This window comes from Entelurus aequoreus, linkage group LG08, assembly GCF_033978785.1.
Source record: "Entelurus aequoreus isolate RoL-2023_Sb linkage group LG08, RoL_Eaeq_v1.1, whole genome shotgun sequence".
Lineage (NCBI taxonomy): Eukaryota > Metazoa > Chordata > Actinopteri > Syngnathiformes > Syngnathidae > Entelurus > Entelurus aequoreus.
The window spans coordinates 69075500-69096643 of record NC_084738.1 but is presented as its reverse complement, the minus strand read 5'-3'; the positions used below and the strand labels follow the sequence as shown (position 1 = coordinate 69096643).

General features: G+C 40.1%; 1 protein-coding gene across 2 annotated transcripts in view; it reads left to right on the top strand.

The window, feature by feature from the left end:
• The window catches only part of LOC133656232 (calcium/calmodulin-dependent protein kinase type II subunit gamma-like), a 252554-nt gene that overhangs the window by 3198 nt on the left and 228212 nt on the right, over window positions 1–21144 (top strand). For both annotated transcript variants that reach the window (XM_062057166.1, XM_062057167.1), the window contains exon 2: window positions 6034–6128. In XM_062057166.1, coding sequence (XP_061913150.1) covers window positions 6034–6128 — 95 coding nt within the window. The remainder of the gene's footprint in view (window positions 1–6033; window positions 6129–21144) is intronic.

Below are 21144 nucleotides of genomic sequence, written 5' to 3'. Positions count from 1 at the left end.
TATTATTAAATAGTAAATATACATTTTTTGAGCCTTTTTAGAGAAAATCATGTCATTGTAGTAAATTATGCAAATTACTCGATGATGTCATGGTGGCCACGCCCCCACCGCCACAGGTATCTTGGCAGTTTATGGGAAACACTGAAGCAACGAGGTTTTCCAAAATAAATCAAGTCAAATTATGGAAATAATTGCCAACATGGCACTGCCATATTTATTATTGAAGTCACTTTGTGCATTATTTTTTTTAACATGCCTCAAAACAGCAACTTGGAATTTGGGACATACTCTCCCTGAGAGAGCATGAGGAGGTTGAGGTGGGCGGGGTAAGCTCTGCTTCTTCCTACTCCTTTTCGAACATGTTGAATAGAGAAACTGGAAATTGTGATCCATCATGTTGCATGCATGCATGTTCCAAATAAACACAAACACAAACTCAACTCAAAGATCATCTCTATATGACAGCACTGTAGTGTTTTTAAGAATCTGCTGCAAAAATACAAGTCTTTTACAAGTTTTTTTTAACTGAACTCACGGGCCACCACTTGAATTGCCCAAATGATTGGAGAAAAAAAAGCGGACCTAAATTGGAACCTTGAGAAACACCACTAGTATAACAAATAAGCTGGAAAAAACGACTGCACAGGAAGTAAACAAGCTACAGCAACACCTTAGTTACATCAGTCACACTGCGGAAAAAAACGCAAAAAAAGGAGAGGACTTAAAGATGAGCCTTGAGGAACGCCTCAGTTATGTAAATCACGGGTTTGGGCCACAGTGTTCTGTTTGATAGCAAGGTTAAGATGTCAATGCAACGATTTGCTAATTTGTTAAAAATGGCTCAAGTGTTTCTAGGCATTTTCTGCAAAATTCTCTCCCAAACTCGGGGCTGATAGGTTGTCATTCCCGGGCGGGATTTGGCCCCCGGGCCAGCAGTTGAGTAGCCCTGCACTAAAGCCTCTGCAGCGGTCCGACCAGGGCTATGTGTGTCAACAAAGACTGCATGGGATTGTGGCAGTGGGGCAAAATGTAATTCCCTTTGGAGCGTTGTATTGCGTGTCTATCAAAGATTAGACCAAGTCCACGGCCACCCGGCGCAATATTTTTATGACCTAAGCGGATATTAGTACGCGTTTCCACCAAGAAGTGCAGCTCAGTTCAGTATGGAATGGTTTGGGTCGACTGTGAAATGTTTTGGTGGGATGGCGTATATCTTGACACGTACAGATGGGTAAGTAAAAATCCGGCCCGCTGAAACAATTTGGCAAGTTCCAACCAGTCCATCCATTTTCTGCTGCTTATGTGCTTCTCAAATGGTGGGTCGGACCCCCCGGGTAGGTGTCAGGGGAACGTGCGCGTGAGAGGCAATAACGTAATAGCATTATTAGTGTTAGTAAATAACTATCTTGACACATACAGATAAAAAAAAAGAAACATTAACTTCAGGGGGTGTGGAAAAAAATGTTGTCCCCCGGGTTGGGGGGCGTGACAGGAAATAATTGTGAACCACTACTCGAGGTCATTTTCGAACAAAGCAAGAATGCCTGATAGTAGAGATGTCAGATAATGGATTTTTTGCCGATATTGTCCAACTCTTAATTACCGATACCAATATCAACCGATACCGATACATACAGTCGTGGAATTAACGCATTATTATGCCTAAATTTGTTGTGATGCCCCGCTGGATGCATTAAACAATGTAACAAGGTCTACCAAAATAAATCAACTCAAGTTATTAGAAAAAATGCCAACATGGCACTGCCATATTTATTATTGAAGTCACTAAGTGCATTATTTTTTTCCAACATGCCTCAAAACAGCAGCTTAGAATTTGGGACATGCTCTCCCTGAGAGAGCCTGAGGAGGTTGGGTTATATATTGTAGCGTCCCGGAAGAGTTTTTGCTGCAAGGGGTTCTGGGTATTTGTTCTGTTGTGTTACGGTGCGGATGTTCTCCCGAAATGTGTTTGTCATTCTTGTTTGGTGTGGGTTCACAGTGTGGCGCATATTTGTAACAGTGTCAAAGGTGTTTATACGGTCACCCTCAGTGTGACCTGTATGGCTGTTGACCAAGTATGCATTGCATTCACTTGTGTGTGTGAAAAGCTGTAGATATTATGTGACTGGGCCGGCACGCAAAGGTAGTGCCTTTAAGGTTTATTGGCGCTCTGTACTTCTCCCTACGTCCGTCTACCACTCTGTACAGCTGCGTTTTAAAAAGTCATAAATTTTACTTTTTGAAACCGATACAGATAATTTCCGATATTACATTTTAAAGCATTTATCGGCTGATAATATCGGCAGTCCGATATTATCGGACATCTCTACCTGATGGTAAACGCTCAAACATAAAGTAAGGATCCACTTTTCCAAAAATGCGCCTATTTAAATTGGCTTTGTCATAGACATTGTACTGATTAGCATTAGCGATTTTACATGGCGATTTCAACATCTCTGAATTTGGTAATGAAAACTACAACTGAGATTACAATTAAAAAGTAAGCGACAATACTTGCAGTATAAACACTTTTACAGGGTGCAACATTACACTCGACTTTGACACTCAGCTTCATGGCAAAGACTACTTTCCTGTTCTGTGCACTACCTTAGAATGGCAACCGCATGCAAAGTCTACTATATAATACTTGCAAATGCGACTCAGAAATGTCATGAGAACACAAGGTGTAACTACCGGACATCACGGCTATCTGTGTTGGCCCTGCGATGAGGTGGCGACTTGTCCAGGGTGTACACCGCCTACCGCCCGAACGCAGCTGAGATAGGTGGGACAAGCGGTAGAAAATGGATGGATGGATATTACAAATGGATGTATTCTTAAACCATAAATATTTATTAACACACAAAAGTAGCAAAAATTGTATTGACTACCGGTATCGATTCCGGTTCTGACTTTGTTTAAATTGGTTACTCTTCCCTAAACACGGTGCAGCCCATTCATTGGTGGACTTCCAGGTGTAAAGAATACTAAAATACATCATCTTGTACCACTTTTTGGCATCTTTCTGTCCACACAGATCACGACACCCACACTCATGTGCCACGTATGTCCACCTTTTTGAAGTTCCCGCCACGCCACGCCGTCCGGATTAGATACATTTTTATAAATGATTGGAAGCCATGGAATATAGATTGAAGCCTTATTTTAACCAATTTGATTAATCGTAGCGGGAACCACACATGCACTGTGTAAGGGTCTTAGTGCCTCAATTAAAACAGCCATGGCAAAAAGAAAGATGTCCGCCTGTGTTGTATTATTGTCACCTCACAATGTCACGCTAGCGCTATCCAAATCCTACACATCGGGGTTTACCATTCCGGTCCAGTCCAAACCGTGCGGTGCTAAGATACGACAGTGTTTTTCAACCACTGATACAGTCTGGTGTGCCGTGGGAGAATATGTAATTTTACCTATTTGGGTTAAAAATATTTTTTGCAAACCAGTAATAATAATCTGCAAATGTGTCTGTGCTGTTTAGAGCTCGGCAGAGTAACCGTGTAATACTCTTCCACATCAGTAGGTGGCAGCAAGTAGCTAATTGCTTTGTAGATGTCGGGAACATGGTTTGTCTGGGAGACTCCCGGTATTCAGCGCCTCTACCGATAACCTCCCGGCAGAAATGTTCTCCCGACAAACTCCCGGTATTCAGCCGGAGCTGGAGGCCACGCCCCCTCCAGCTCAATGCGGACCTGAGTGGGGACAGCCTGTTCTCACGTCCGCTTTCCCACAATATAAACAGCTCGCCTGCCCAATGACGTCATAACATCTACGGCTTTTAGAGAGTAGAGTGCACAACTGCGCACACAACAAGGAGGCGAAGCAGAAGAACGAGGAAGATACAGACATGGCGACGCCGTCGCTAGATGAAGAAATACGCTTGCAAGTTCCAAAACGAATGGAAGCAAGAATTTCAGTTCGTCCAGGACAGTTCGAAGGGGAAGGGGTATGTTGCCTGTACATTTTGTAGAACAGACTTCTCCATTGAACACGGTGGCCGAAATGATATACTCATCATGAACGGAGAAGTTAAACAGAACAATGCTGCCATCTACTGGATAGCCTCCGGAACACTGAAATTCAAGTATTTATTTTATTTATATGTATAATAAAATAAATATATATATATATATATATGTGTGTGTGTGTGTGTGTGTGTGTGTGTGTGTGTGTGTGTGTGTGTGTGTGTGTGTGTGTGTGTGTGTGTGTGTGTGTGTGTGTGTGTGTGTGTGTGTGTGTGTGTGTGTGTGTGTGTGTGTGTGTGTGTGTGTGTGTGTGTGTGTGTGTGTGTGTGTGTGTGTGTGTGTGTGTGTGTGTGTATTAGGGCTGCAACTAACGATTAATTTGATAATCGATTAATCTGTTGATTATTACTTCGATTAATAATCGGATAAAAGAGACAAACTACATTTCTATCCTTTCCAGTATTTTATTGAAAAAAACCAGCATACTGGCACCATACTTATTTTGATTATTGTTTCTCAGCTGTTTGTACATGTTGCAGTTTATAAATAAAGGTTTATTTAAAAAAAAAAAAAAAAAAAAGCTTCTGCGCATGCGCATAGCATAGATCCAACAAATCGATGACTAAATTAATCGGCAACTATTTTTATAATCTATTTTAATCGATTTAATCGATTAGTTGTTGCAGCCCTAATATGTATATGTATGAAATACTTGAGTTGGTGAATTCTAGCTGTAAATATACTCTCCTCTTAACCACGCCCCGACCACGCCCCCGACCACGCCCCCCCGCCCCCCCCCCCCACCACCTCCTCCCGATATCGGAGATCTCAAGGTTGGCAAGTATGGTCTGATCACAATATGCAGATGACAGCGTGCAGGTCAAAAGGTATTTAATGCTTAAACCATAAACAAACAAAAGGCGTGTGCCGCTAAGAAAAAGGCATTGAAGCTTAGGGAAGGCTATGCAAAACGAAACTAAAACTGAACTGGTTGCAAAGTAAACAAAAACAGAATGCTGGACGACAGCAAAGACTTACAGCGTGTGGAGCAGACGGCGTCCACAAAGTACATCTGAACGTGACATGACAATCAACAATGTCCCCGCAAAGGATAGCGACAACTTAAATAGCCTCGATTGCTAAAACAAAACAGGGTGCGGGGAATAGCGCTCAAGGAAGACATGAAACTGCTACAGGAAAATACCAACAAAAGAGGAAAAGCCACCAAAATAGGAGTGCAAGACAAGAACTAAAACACTACACTAGGGCTGCAACTAGCGATTAATTTGATAATCGATTAATCTGTCGATTATTACTCCGATTAATCGATTATTAATCGGATAACAGAGACAAACTACATTTCTATCCTATCCAGTATTTTATTGAAAAAAAAACAGCATACTAGCACCATACTTATTTTGATTATTGTTTCTCAGCTGTTTGTAAATGTTGCAGTTTATAAATAAAGGTTTATTAAAAAATGTTTTAAAAGTTTTTTTAAGTTTTTAAATAAAAAAACAACAAAAAACTCTGCGCATAGCATAGATCCAACGAATCGATGACTAAATTAATCGGCAACTATTTTAATAATCGATTTTAATCGATTTAATCGATTAGTTGTTGCAGCCCTACACTACACACAGGGAGACAGCAAAAAACTCCAAATAAGTCAGGGGGTGATGTGACAGGTGGTGACAGTACACCTACTTTGAGACAAGTATAGTGATGCATGCTTAGTTATGGTTTAAATTCATATCCAACAATTGCGACAACGACTTTTTATTGTCAATATCGAGTTCACATTTTTTAAACGATTTTTTCCATGAAAAACATGTGCCTTTGCTCAAAAAAGGTTGAAAAACACTGAGATAAGACACAGGATAGTTGCATTTTTGATATGCGGTTCTCAGCCCACTTAGGTACCCTTCCTCTGTGTTGGTGTGTCAGCAGACGGGTGCCAAAAAACCGGTTGCTACGGAAACGCGTGCGTTTTTGTACAGGAGGCACGTAACCTAGAAGTGATTTGACTGTCCTCTTCCCTTCTTCTCAGGGGAGCTTTTTCAGTGGTGCGCAGATGTGTCAAGAAGTCGTCGGGACAGGAATACGCCGCAAAGATCATCAACACCAAGAAGCTGTCTGCACGAGGTAACGCCGACATGCTTTTGTTTTGTTTTGTCGCCGTCGAGGCGGGCGCACCCACTTGAAACGCAATACAACGCCTTGAGAAGATGTTTGTTTTATTTACTCCGCATTGAGGCCCTATTGCAGCAGTGTCAAAGTCAACTCAATGAATGATCTATGATATTTGATTAGTATTAGAAGCGGCCCGCAGGCCACAGCCACCTGCTGCTGTTTTGCACGCACCAATACTCCATCAGTGTTGGCGCTAGGAAATTTCAAAATGGGGGTCCCAGGTAGGGCTGGGAGATATGGCCTTTTTTTAATATCTCGATATTTTTAGGCCATGTCACGATACGCGATATATATCTCCATATTTTGCCTTAGCCTTGAATGAACACTTGATGCATATAATCACAGCAGTATGATGATTAAAACATTCTTCTTCATACTGCATTATTATATGCTACTTTTAAACTTTCATGCGGAGAGGGAAATGACAATTACCGTATTTTTCGGAGTATAAGTCGCACCGGCCGAAAATGCATAATAAAGAAGGAAAAAAAACATAAGTCGCACTGGAGTATAAATCGCATTTTTTGGGGAAATTTATTTGATAAAAGCCAACACCAAGAATAGACATTTGAAAGGCAATTTAAGATAAATAAAGAATAGTGAACAACAGGCTGAATAAGTGTACGTTATAAGAGGCATAAATAACCAACTGGTATGTTAACGTAACATATTATGGTAAGAGTCATTCAAATAACTACCGGTATAACATATAGAACATGCTATACGTTTACCTAACAATCTGTCACTCCTAATCGCTAAATCCCATGAAATCTTATACGTCTAGTCCAGTGGTCCCCAACCTTTTTGTAGCTGCGGACCGGTCAACGCTTGAAAATTTGTCCCACAGACCGGGGGGGGGGACAAAAAAAAAAAAAAAAAAAAGTTTTTTTTTTTTTTTTTTTTTTTTCATAAACAAATACAATCATGTGTGCTTACGGACTGAATCCCTGCAGACTGTATTGATCTATATTGATATATAATGTATATATTGTGTTTTTTATGTTGATTTAATAAAAAAATAAAAAAATCATTTTTATTTATTTATTTATTTTTTTTCTTGTGCGGCCCGGTACCAATCGGGCCAGCGGCCCGGTGGTTGGGGACCACTGGTCTAGTCTCTTACGTCAGTGGTCCCCAACCTTTTTGTAGCTGGGGACCGGTCAACGCTTGAAAATTTGTCCCACGGACGGGGGGGGGGGGGGATTTTTATTTATTTTTTATTTATTTATTTATTTATTTTTTTTCCCCATAAAGAAATACTATCATGTGTGCTTACGGACTGTATCCCTGCAGACTGTATTGATCTATATTGACATACACATACACAATATGTATATAACGTGTTTTTTATGTTGATTTCATTTAAAAAAAAAAAAAAAAAGAATTTTTAAATTTCTTTTCCGCGCCCCGGTGGTTGGGGACCACTGTCTTACGTGAATGAGCTAAATAATATTATTTGATATTTTACGCTAATGTGTTAATAATTTCCCACATAAGTCGCTCCTGAGTATAAGTCGCACCCCTTAGCGGCCAAACTATGGAAAAAAAACCTGTGACTTATAGTCCGTAAAATACGGTAAGTCAAGTTACCAGAAGTGTATTTATTAAACAGTTATTAAGCAGTGGCACAAACATTCATGTCATTTCAAAACAGAAAGTGCAAGATTGTCAGAGACATTTTGAAACAAGCTATGAGTGCACTTTTGTGCTTGATGTCACTAAGATGACATATCAAAACAACACTAAATTAAAGTGCACTTTTTGTACAGAACGCCACTACAATAGTTTAAGACAAAGTGCACTTTTGTGCATGATGTCACACAAGATATTTCAATAAGTGTCAAATAAAAATGAGCTGCATAATAGGAAATCAAATAGTGTATGTCCTTCGCTGTGTGGTAGGTTCCTGCGGATGTTATCTCCTTTTGTTGACTATTTTTTTCATACGGTGTTGTGGAAATGGTTGCCTCGGCATTTTGTTGGTGTGGCACCGACCGCAGATGTTGACATGCAGAGTTTCAAGCACTCTTCATTCTCTAGCGGGTGAATTTTTAAATGATGCTACATATTAGCAGTAATGCTACTTTTTGTAGCAACGCTTGACAAATTACGGTTGTCTGTTCGACATCTTCCCGCTTGAAGCCAAACCACCGCCAGACGATGGACCCCTGCTGTTTTTCTTGGGAATTAATTCTTCCTTCATTTGTTACCAGATTCGCACCTTCTTTCTCTCGTATCACCACAGCTAACGTTACCCATTCCGCTACCTCTCTGCTCCACGAGGGCGAATACGTATGTGACGTATGTAAGAAAGTGCGCTTGTTTTATGTCTCTGTGAGAAGGAGAGACTAGAAAGAGTGAGAAGAGCCTGTAGTGTAATGCCCGCAGCTAAAAGCAACTGCGTGAGAACGTATACTCGAATATCACGATATAGTCATTTTCTATATCGCACAGAGACAAACCCGCGATATATCGATATATCGCCCAGCCGTAGGTCCCACAGTAAATTTTTTGGTGTCCCACTTTTTGGTAAGCGTTTTGAAAACAAATGACAAATGCATGCATTATTCTGTTATATCTCACATTCTATATTGTGTTATGGAAAAAGGTTGTAATAAACTTGCTTAATTCATTAAAATAGTACAAAAGAAAACACATTTTTATGCATATGTAAATGTATTCAGTCATAAATAGAGATGTCCGATAATATCGGCCGATAAATGCTTTAAAATGTAATATCGGAAAGCATCTGTTTCACTTTGTGACTTCAATAATAAATATGGCAGTGCAATGTTGGCACTGTTTTCCATCACTAGAGTTGAAGTTGTTCTCTTATTTTGGAAAACCTTGTTTTTGATTGATTGATTGCAACTTATATTAGTAGATTGCACAGTACAGTACCTATTCCGTACAATTGACCACTAAATGGTAACACCCCAATAAGTTTTTCAACTTGTTTAAGTCGGGGTCCACGTTAATCAATTCATGGTAAAGTTACATTGTTTAAAGGCCTACTGAAAGCCACTACTACCGACCACGCAGTCTGATAGTTTATATATCAATGATGAAATCTTAACATTGCAACACATGCCAATACGGCCGGGTTAACTTATAAAGTGCAATTTAAAATTTCCCGCTAAACTTCCGGTTGAAAAACTCCTTTGGATATGACGTATGCGCGTGACGTAGCCAGTAGAACAGAGGTAAGGCTCCCCCATTGAGGCCAATACAAAAAGCTCAGTTTTCATTTCATAATTCCACAGTATTCTGGACATCTGTGTTGGTGAATCTTTTGCAATTTGTTTAATGAACAATGGAGACTGCAAAGAAGAAAGTTGTAGGTGGGATCGGTGTATTAGCGGCTGGCTGTAGCAACACAACAAGAGGACTTACTTGGATAGCAGACGCTCTAGCCGATGCTAGCCACCAACCGATGCTAGCCCATCTGTGATCGGGTGAAGTCCTTCGTCGCGCTGTCGATCGCTGGAACGCAAGTGAGCACGGGTGTTGATGAGCAGATGAGGGCTGGCTGGCGTAGGTGGAGCGCTAATATTTTTATCATAGCTCTGTTGCTAAGTTAGCTTCAGTGTTGTTAGCAACAGCATTAAGCTTTGCCAGGCTGAGAATTATTAACCGTGTAGTTACATGTCCATGGTTTAATAGTATTGTTGATCTTCTGTCTATCCTTCCAGTCAGGGATTTATTTATTTTGTTTCTATCTGCATTTGAGCCGGATGCTATCACGTTAGCTCAGTAGCTAAAGAGCTTCGCCGATGTATTGTCGTGGAGATAAGTCACTGTGAATGTCCGTTTCGCGTTCTCGACTCTCATTTTCAAGAGGATATAGTATCCGAGGTGGTTTAAAATACAAATCCGTGATCCACAATAGAAAAAGGAGAGAGTGTGGAATCCAATGAGACCTTCTACCTAAGTTACGGTCAGTGCGAAAAAAGATACACCCTGCACTGCCTCTCTAGTCCTTCACTCTAACGTTCCTCATCCACAAATCTTTCATCCTCACTCAAATTAATGGGGTAATCGTCGCTTTCTCGGTCCGAATCGCTCTAGCTGCATTGAAAACAATAGGGAAATATGAGGAGGAGAACAACTGACTACGTCACGCTACTTCCGGTAGGAGCAAGGCTTTTTTTTTATCAGAGACCAAAAGTTGCGAACTTTATCGTCGTTCTCTACTAAATCCTTTCAGCAAAAATATGGCAATATCGCGAAATGATCAAGTATGACACATAGAACGGATCTGCTATCCCCGTTTGAATAAAAACATTTCATTTCAGTAGGCCTTTAATGTATCCAGTGGGGCATCACAACTAGGGATGATACTCGAAACCGGTTTTCCCGGTTGTTTGATAAGAAAAGAACCGAGTCCTCGGACTCGAATCCCTTTTTGAGAACCGGTACCCGTTATCGAGACCACTACAGTAAAGGAAAAGAGTTGATTCTTTATTCGAATCCCGTCCCGACCAGAAATGCTCCGTGAGACATCACAAGAAATGGCGTCACGTAGCTCAGTCATTAGGCGCAGATAGCGAAAGCAGGAAAACAATGGACGGGAAAAAGTGTTCCAAGGTGTAATAAAGTTCAAAACAAAAGCTATAATCCATCGAATAACTTTACTGAGAGATTTTAGCAGGGTAAAACACATGACCAACACTTTTACGACCAACCGCAAACATAGCAACCAGGCTAGCAACGCACCTCGTTTACGGCAGCTGTCGCAACATTCTTAAAACAACCGCAGCACATACATATATATACAACATATCTCCCTTTTTTAACTTTTGTTTTTCTTTCCTTGTAAACAAAACAAAATCACACTGTAGATGTGTTGTTTGTCTAATTATAAATAATGCAGACGAGGCGTGTTGGCTGAGTTCTTGACGTTTACTTTCACAGCGTGGCAACATGCAACACTTTTCGGGGCTACCGCGCAAGCTCGTAACTCCCGTTGCATGCTGGGTAGTGTAGTTGTTATATTCTCTGGCTCATAACATTTTTCCCCCTATAAAGAAATAATGTTAACTCAATAAAGTGTATTTCTTTTTTTAGGTTTAACTTTTCATTTTTTAGCATTGTAACCACATTTGCAAACAACTTTTCTCTTCATAGAATTTTCTTTCAATAAAGAAATAAAGTGCAAAAATGTCAAAGCATCATAACAAACAGTTATGTCAAATAGCAGCAGAAGTGCACTTTTTGGAGAGCTGTATTTTCAGTTTTGTGCCCAAGGGACTGATTTTATTTAACACTATAGTATTATTTATACACCTATAGTGATCACAGAGACAGGTTGTTTTTGTGTTACTGTATATATTTGTTTTTTTGAAAAATCCCACTTAATATACTTTGGGTAACAACAGTTAATATTTATTTATTTTATTTTATTTTTTTAGGTGGGTAACAGTCAATATTTATTTATTTATTAGATTTTATTTTTTTTATTATATAATAAAAGTGAGCTTTTGTTAAACCAAATATTGTGTGTTTTTTTCCATATACAACAACCTATCTGGACTCCATAAGGAATCGGTTCGATAAGAGGATTCGATAATAGGCTCGAACTCGATAATTCCTTATCAAACATCATCCCTAATCACAACAAAATGAGGCATAATAATGTGTTAATTCCACAACGGTGTATATCGGTATCGGTTGATATCGGAATCGGTAATTAAGAGTTGGACAATATCGGCAAAAAAGCCATTATCGGACATCTCTAGTTATAAACATTCACTCACTCACTTCTTTCCTTCATGGCTCTAAACGTTTACCGCTGCCGGTATTTTTTTTCTATATTTGGATTATAATATTTTCAGAATGTGTTTGTTCTATTTTTGGCCAAAGTAAGACACAGAAAACAATATGAAGTTGTCTTTATTTTTTTTTTTAGTTTTAATGCCGTGATTTTAATAGTAATATGTGCACATATTTTTCCTCCATGCGGCCCCTGAGCTAAAATGAGTTTTGACACCCCTGCCCTGTTGAATGTAAACAACACAGTATGGTGCAGTGATGGGATACACACAGCAAGAAGCCACAACATTAGGTACAGCTGCAGGGTCCAATGAGACCTGATGCAAGACTTTAGCAATAATCGATGGTGCAATGCACCTTTTTATTAATGAACATATTATGGATGTAATCCTTTGTAGAAGATGAGGTGTACCTAATGCTGCGGGGACATTTCTGCTTGGCGTACAATTGAATTCAATCGTCGAGTCTTTTGATGCTTTTATTAATGCTCCTCTTTAACGGCGGCGTTGAATAACTCCTCGCCGATGTCAGCGGACATCCTCCGCGCCGCCGATTGATCAGAGTTTCTCGAAGGGGATTGGGGCGGCGCTCAGCCGAGAGTGAAATAAAAACCGCCGCAGCCGGGCAGGATGTGAATCAATGTAATTGTTGCCGTGGCGTCTCCATGTAGCACTGCAGCTCTCTCGGCTGAATTTTATATGGCGCCGCATCCGCAGCTCCACGCCCACGTGCACGTGCCTGCCTACTGCCATGTCGTAACCATGACGCGGCTGCCTCCGCTGGCTTGGCGAACCTAATTGCCTCCCCCCCCTCCCCCGCCCCCCCTCCTCCCTCCACCTCTAATTAGGCCTCCTCGCGAACATAACCATACACACGTCTGCCTTTGTTCTGTCAAAGTCTGTCTTTCACTCCTCTTCCTCACGGCCTCACTTGTCTTTGCGGTAAAAGGGGGATTGAGGTTAATCCACTTATGCTAAATGTATCTCATCAGCCACTAAGACCCCACAGATTCCTTAGGCGCCTCCCCGTTTGCCCCGTTATTGTCCGATGGTATGTGTGCACGCGTGAAGACGAACACTAATATAGCATGCATCTGCGAGCATACGGCAACTGTTCTCTGGCATGGCTCGCAAAGCAACTGTGGGCCAGAACATTAGGTACACCTAATGGGAACCGGCAGGAATAATCTGCTTCATGATACAGTGATTTACGGACTTAATTGGTTCTTGAACATGGTTTGTAAACCGTAAAGTTCCCCATAAGCATCAAAGCGACATAACAAGGGGGTAGGGCTGACCGGCGATATGCACCAAAACTGATATATATTAGGGATGTCCGATAATGACTTTTTGCCGATATCCGATATGCCGATATTGTCCAACTCTTTAATTACCGATACCGATATCAACCGATATATACAGTCGTGGAATTAACACATTATTATGCCTAATTTGGACAACCAGGTATGGTGAAGATAAGGTACTTTTTAAAAAAATGAATCAAATAAAATAAGATAAATAAATTAAAAACATTTTCTTGAATAAAAAAGAAAGTAAAACAATATAAAAACAGTTACATAGAAACTAGTGATTAATGAAAATTTGTAAAATTAACTGTTAAAGGTTAGTACTATTAGTGGACCAGCAGCACGCACAATCATGTGTGCTTACGGACTGTATCCCTTGCAGACTGTACTGATATATATTGATATATAATGTAGGAACCAGAATATTAATAACAGAAAGAAACAACCCTTTTGTGTGAATGAGTGTGAATGAGTGTAAATATGGGAAGGGAGATTTTTTGGGTTGGTGCACTAATTGTAAGTGTATTTTGTGTTTTTTATGTGGATTTAATAAAAAAACAAAAAAAACAAAAACAAAAAAAAAACGATACTGATAATAAAAAAAACGATACCGATAATTTCCGATATTACATTTTAACGCATTTCTCTAATATATATGATAAATATCGGTATTTTAAACAAAATGTGTGTTTAGTTTAAACTCAACTAGAGATCTCTAGTAATGATACTGTAATGATACCAAGTACGGGAGCGTATCTAGTAGTTTATTACCACCAGGTGTGAATGAATGACGGGTTTTCACTAGAGATGTCCGATAATATCGGACTGCCGATATTATCGGCCGATAAATGCTGTAAAGACCATTGAGTGTCTTTATAACCGCACCTTGAAAGTTCTAGACAAGAAGAGTATACGATATCATCATTGCCAAATTTTAACCAAATACAATATTTTAAGTTTTACCAATTTTATTTTGTTACACACAGTCAAACTGGTTTTTAAATGCTTGTATAACTCTGCTCCCCAATTGCTCTGCCAAGCAATTACAAGACTGCAAAGTGGTACCAGATCTACCACCCGAGCAGTGTCAAAAGGCAACTGTTGTGTTCCATTCCGTAGAACATCTTTTGCCCAGACTGCCTTTTCAATAAAAGGACCACAACTATGGAACTCTTTGCCGGACACTTTGAAAAGTATACCTGCACTTGTCACTTTCAAAAAACAAACACAATTATGGCTAGTTGAGCAACAATCGTGTTCCCATGTTTAGTTTTTACTCATTTTTACTAATTGGTTTTTATCTAGTCTGCACTTTGTCTGTGTTATTATTATTATTGGCTTTTATCTAGTTTGCACTTTGTCTGTATTATTACTATTATTATTGGGACGGTATAGCTTGGTTGGTAGAGCGGCCGTGCCAGCAACTTGAGGGTTGCAGGTTCGATCCCCGCTTCCGCCATCCTAGTCACTGCCGTTGTGTCCTTGGGCAAGACACTTTACCCACCTGCTCCCAGTGCCACCCACACTGGTTTAAATGTAACTTAGATATTGGGTTTCACAATGTAAAGCGCTTTGAGTCACTTGAGAAAAAGCGCTATATAAATGTAATTCACTTCACTTCACTTCACATTATCATTATTATCAACTCATTCTATTTTTTATTTTCCTATTTTAAATGGATGGATGGATGGATGGATCTGTGTTGTTGTTGTTGTTGTTGGGGACAAGTGTTGTAAATTAGCTTTGGCTACAAACACTGTGATGCATGCATCGGATAACTGTTTCAGATGTCTACGTTTTTGTATCGGTCCCTATTTCAAATAAACCTCTATAAAAAAATTTAAAAAATGTAATATCGGAAATTATCGGTATCTGTTTCAAAAAGTAAAATGTATGACTTTTTTAAAACGCCGCTGTGTACACGGACGTAGGGAGAAGTACAGAGCGCCAATAAACCTTAAAGGCACTGCCTTTGCGTGCCGGCCCAGTCACATAATATCTCCGGCTTTTCACACGCACACAAGTGAATGCAAATCATACTTGGTCAACAGCCATACAGGTCACACTGAGGGTGACCGTATAAACAACTTTAACACTGTTACAAATATGCGCCACACTGTGAACCCACACCAAACAAGAATGACAATCACATTTCGGGAGAACATCCGCACCGTAACAGAACAAATACCCAGAACCCCTTGCAGCACTAACTCTTCCGGGACGCTACAATATACAGCCCCCGATACCACCTCAACCCCGCCCACCTCAACCTCCTCATGCTCTCTCAGGAAGAGCATGTCCCAAATTCCAAGCTGCTGTTTTGAGGCATGTTTAAAAAAAAAAAAAATGCACTTTGTGACTTCAATAATAAATATGGCAGTGCCATGTTGGCATTTTTTTTTTCCATAACGTGAGTTGATTTATTTTGGAAAACCTTGTTACATTGTTTAATGCATCCAGCGGGACATCACAACAAAATTAGGCATAATAATGTGTTAATTCCACGACTGTATATAACGGTATCGGTTGATATCGGTATCGGTAATTAAGAGTTGGACAATATCGGATATCGGCAAAAAAGCCATTATCGGACATCTCTGAACTCAACACCACGTTACTGCAATGGCGAGCCGTGCGTTTCCCACCTAGGCCTTCGGTGATGTCAGTCTTCAGTGATTTCCTCTCAAAATACCATAATTGAAGTCACCACATGACCATTGCTGGAGAAATACTTACGCGCTACTGGGCATTGAAGTACCTCAACAGTGTACAAAACAGTTTTTTTTTTCTGCCGCATTTAAAAATCTATAAACCCAGGGCAGCACGGTGGAACAGGGGTTAGTGCATGTGCCTCACAATACAAATGTCCTGAGTAGTCCTGAGTTCAATCCCGGGCTCGGGATCTTTCTGTGTGGAGTTTGCATGTTCTCCCCGTGACTGCGTGGGTTCCCTCCGGGTACTCCGGCTTCCTCCCACCTCCAGAGACATGCACCTGGGGATAGGTTGATTGGCAGCACTAAATTGGCCCTAGTGTGTGAATGTTGTCTTGTCTATCTGTGTTGGCCCTGCGATTAGGCCGCGACTTGCCCAGGGTTTAGTGTATATTGTAGCCCGGAAGAGTTAGGGCTGCAAGGGATTCTGGGTATTTGTTCTGTCGTGTTTATGTTGTGTTGCGGTGCGGATGTTCTCTCGAAATGTGTTTGTCATTCTTGTTTGGTGTGAGTTCACAGTGTGGCGCATATTTGTAACAGTGTTAAAAAAATTTATACGGTCACCCTCAGTGTGACCTGTATGGCTGTTGACCAAGTATGCCTTGCAGTGTGTCTGCCGAAGCCACATACAACATAGGGTGTTTGTATGGTGAAAAAGCGGACGCGACGACAGGTTGTAGAGGACGCTAAAGGCAGTGCCTTTTAGGCACGCCCTCAATATTGTTGTCCGGGAGAAATTCGGGAGATTTTCGGGAGGGGTACTGAAATTCGGGAGTCTCCCGGAAAAATCAGGAGGGTTGGCAAGTATGGCTTTAGGACATGGCTAGCCAGCTAGGGCTAACGTCTAGCCGCAGTCTGCTGTGTTTTAGCTACTTCTAAATCACTAAATCTCGTCTCCATGGCGACAAACAAAGTGAGTTTCTTATAAGTATCATCCCTGCAGGACAAGGAATAGCTAAACATGCTTCACTACACACCGTAGCTCACCGGCGTCACAATGTAAACAAACAATGTAAACAAACGCCATGGGTGGATCTACACCTGACATCCACTGTAATGATACCAAGTACAGGAGCGTATCTAGTCGACACTACTATGATTACATCAATATTTTTTAGCATCTTTTTTCGTTTAAAAAAAAAAAGGTTTATTATGTTTATAAACTCAGGAAATGTGTCCCTGGACACATGAGGACTTACATTATGACCAATGTATGATCCTGTAACTACTTGGTATCGGATCGATAACCAAATTTGTGGTATCATCCAAAACTAATGTAAAGCATCCAAACAGAAGAATAAGTGATTATTACATTTTAACAGAAGTGTAGATAGAACATGTTGAAACCCGGAAGTAAGCAGATATTAACAGTAAATGAACAAGTAGATTATTAATCCATTTTCTACCACTTGTCCTTAATAATGTTGACAAAATAATAGGTAGATAAATGACACAATATGTTACTGCATAAGTCAGCAGACTAATTAGGAGTCTTTGTTTGCTTACTACTAAAATAAAAGTTGTCTTGTATGTTCACTATTTTATCTAAGGACAAAATTGCAATAAGAAACGTATGTTTAATGTAGGGCTGCAACTAACGATTAATTTGATAACCGATTAATCTGTCGATTATTACTTCGATTAATCGATTAATAATCGGATAAAAGAGACAAACTACATTTCTATCCTTTCCAGCTTTTTATTTAAAAAAAAAACAGCATACTGGCACCATACTTATTTTGATTATTGTTTCTCAGCTGTTTGTAAATGTTGCAGTTTATAACTAAAGATTTATTTTTATATATTTTTTTAAAAGCCTCTGCGCATGCGCATAACATAGATCCAACGAATCAATGACTAAATTAATCGGCAACTATTTTTATAATTGATTTTAATCGATTTAATCGATTAGTTGTTGCAGCCCTAGTTTAATGCTAGAGATGTCCTATCGGCCGATAAATGCTTTAAAATGTAATATCGGAAATTATCGGTACCGGTTTCAAAATTATCAGTTTCGGTTTCAAAAAGTAAAATGTATGACTTTTTAAAACGCCGCTGTGTACACGGACGTAGGGAGAAGTACAGAGCGCCAATAAACCTTAAAGGCACTTCCTTTGCGTGCCGGCCCAATCACATAATATATGCGGCTTTTACACGCACACAAGTGAATGCAAGGCATACTTGGTCAACAGCCATACAGGTCACACTGAGGGTGACCGTATAAACAACTTTAACACTGTTACAAATATGCGCCACACTGTGAACCCGCACCAAACAAGAATGACAAACACATTTCGGGAGAACATCCGCACCGTAACATAAACACAACACAACAAATACCCAGAACCCCTTGCAGCACTAACTCTTCCGGAACGCTACAATAAACACCCCCCGCTACCCCCTACCCCTCCAACTCAACCCTGCCCACCCCAACCTCCTCATGCTCTCTCAGGGAGAGCATGTCCCAAATTCCAAGCTGCTGTTTTGAGGCATGTTAAAAAAAATAATGCACTTTTTGACTTCAATAATAAATATGGCAGTGCCATGTCGGCATTTTTTTCCATAACTTGAGTTGATTTATTTTGGAAAACCTTGTTACTTTGTTTAATGCATCCAGAGGGGCATCACAACAAAATTAGGCATGACTGTATATATCAGTATCGGTTGATATCGGAATCGGCAATTAAGAGTTGGACAATATCGGATATCTCTATTTAATGCCATTTTTTGTGGTCTCCTTAGAAAATTTTGAAAGTATGGAAATAGATTTTGGTAGCGGTACCAAAATATTGGTATCGGGACAATACTAGTTCGTACACAGACATGTTTCGCACATGAAGGCACATTTGGCTCAATCTAAAAGTTTGTAAATCCAAAAAGTTTGCAAATAGAGGGTTTCATAAATCGAGGTTTCACTATAATAATAAAGTAAGGGACAAAATGTTTTAAAGTCCCTTTGGTCATAAAGGTTGCATCCGTGCCCAGGGAGCGTGGCTTATAAAGGGGCGGGGTCATGGACGCACCCCAGGGGGCCAGAAGTAGACACAATGGAGTGCCAGTAGCGTAGTGCAGTGACATGCACCTACATGCACGGCAAACACAAACATGCACGCTTCACCCAGCGACTTACTCGCAGGCAGGCGCTGCATGAGCAGGCATCCTGCCCGCGAGGATTTGACTGGGTTTTTTTTTAGCCGGATGGGGCGTGAGTGACCTCACGCGTGGCCTGGTGGGTAAGTCGCTCAAAGCTCTGGTAAACACTGCAGTAATCTGAGGAGAGGGGAGGGTGGGGGGGGGCAGCAAGGCGAAGAGAAGTGAGGTTACTTCTTTTTTTTTTCTGTTTTGCTGTAGGATCTTCCTGCCCGCGGTTATTTAGGTGGTAGCTTCTGAGTGTAGACAGAAGACCAGCGGGGGATGTAGTGTACATATGCCCACAAGTCACAACATTACACACGTGCTCACAGAGCAAATGCTCTATCAAAAATGCTGCATGGTGTTTTTTATCTATTTAAAAACCCTTATGTGGTATCACAAAGGCAATTGCAATTGTACATGAAAACATATTTACTTCTTTAAAAAAAAGAAACATTTTAAAAGAAGTTAGAAATAAAATAGTCCTATTTTTACAAAAACAGTCATCTTAAAAAAAAAAAAAAAAGGCATAAAAATAATTAAATAGAGATGTCCGATAATATCGGCCGATAAATGCTTTAAAATATAATATCGGAAATTCTCGGTATCGGTTTCAAAAAGTAAAATGTATGACTTTTTAAAACGCCGCTGTGTACACGGACGTAGGGAGAAGTACAGAGCGCCAATAAACCTTAAAGGCACTTCCTTTGCGTGCCGGCCCAATCACATAATACAGTGTTTCCCACACATTCATTTATTTGTGGCGGCCCGCCACGAAAGAATTACGTCCGCCACAAATAAAATAAAATAAATTTTTTTTTAATTTTTTGGTCCTGTCCAGCTTCTCAGGCAAATCATATAGTTGATGTAGATGCCCATATAGGCTGTTCAGATTTACGTTACAAAATAGAAGTGTAGGATACTTCTCTTGTTGCCTTATTTGTATTTGACCACTACTGTTTTCTGTTTATTTGTTACTGACTGTGGCAGGACACCTCTGCCTCTGTTTCACTTTATGTTGCTGGTAAATAATATGGTTGTAGTAGTAGGCTAAAGTTAAATTATTTAGTATGCACTATTTAAAGGGGCAGAGCTTTCAGAGACATTTTAGCTTTTATATTTTATAAGATATTTTTTGTAAGAACCACAATTAATAAATATATTTCAGTGAATAACTTATTGTTCAAATCTGTATATAAATATGTACATAAAGTATTGTAATTATATTGTAAAATGGATGGATGGACATTTAAAACAAAACTGTTATTAATTAGTAAGTATACATTTTTTGAGCCTTTTTTAGAGAAAATCATGTTGTAGTAAATTATGCAAATTACTCGATGTCATGGTGACCACGCCCATAGCCACGCCCCCACCGCCACAGGTATCTTGGCAGTTTATGGGAAACACTGTAATATCTACGGCTTTTCACACACACAAGTGAATGCAATGCATACTTGGTCAACAGCCATACAGGTCACACTGAGGGTAACCGTATAAACAACTTTAACACTGATACAAATCTGCGCCACACTGTGAACCCACACCAAACAAGAATGACAAACACATTTCGGGAGAACATCCGCACCGTAACACAACATAAACACAACATCAACACAACAGAACAAATACCCAGAACCCCTTGCAGCACTAACTCTTCCGGGACGCAACAATATACACCCCCCACTACCCCCTGCCCCCAACTCAACACCGCCCCCACAACCCTGCCCACCTCAACCTCCTCATGCTCCTTAAGGGAGAGCATGTCCCAAATTCCAAGCTGCTGTTTTGAGGCATGTTAAAAAAAAGAATGCACTTTGTGACTTCAATAATAAATATGGCAGTGCCATGTTGGCATTTTTTTTCCCCCATAACTTGAGTTGATTTATTTTGGAAAACCTTGTTACATTGTTTAATGCATCCAGCGGGGCATCACAACAAAATTAGGCATAATAATGTGTTCATTCCACAACTGTATATAACGGTATCGGTTGAATCGGTAATTAAGAGTTGGACGATATCGGACATCGCCCCCAATATTGTTGTC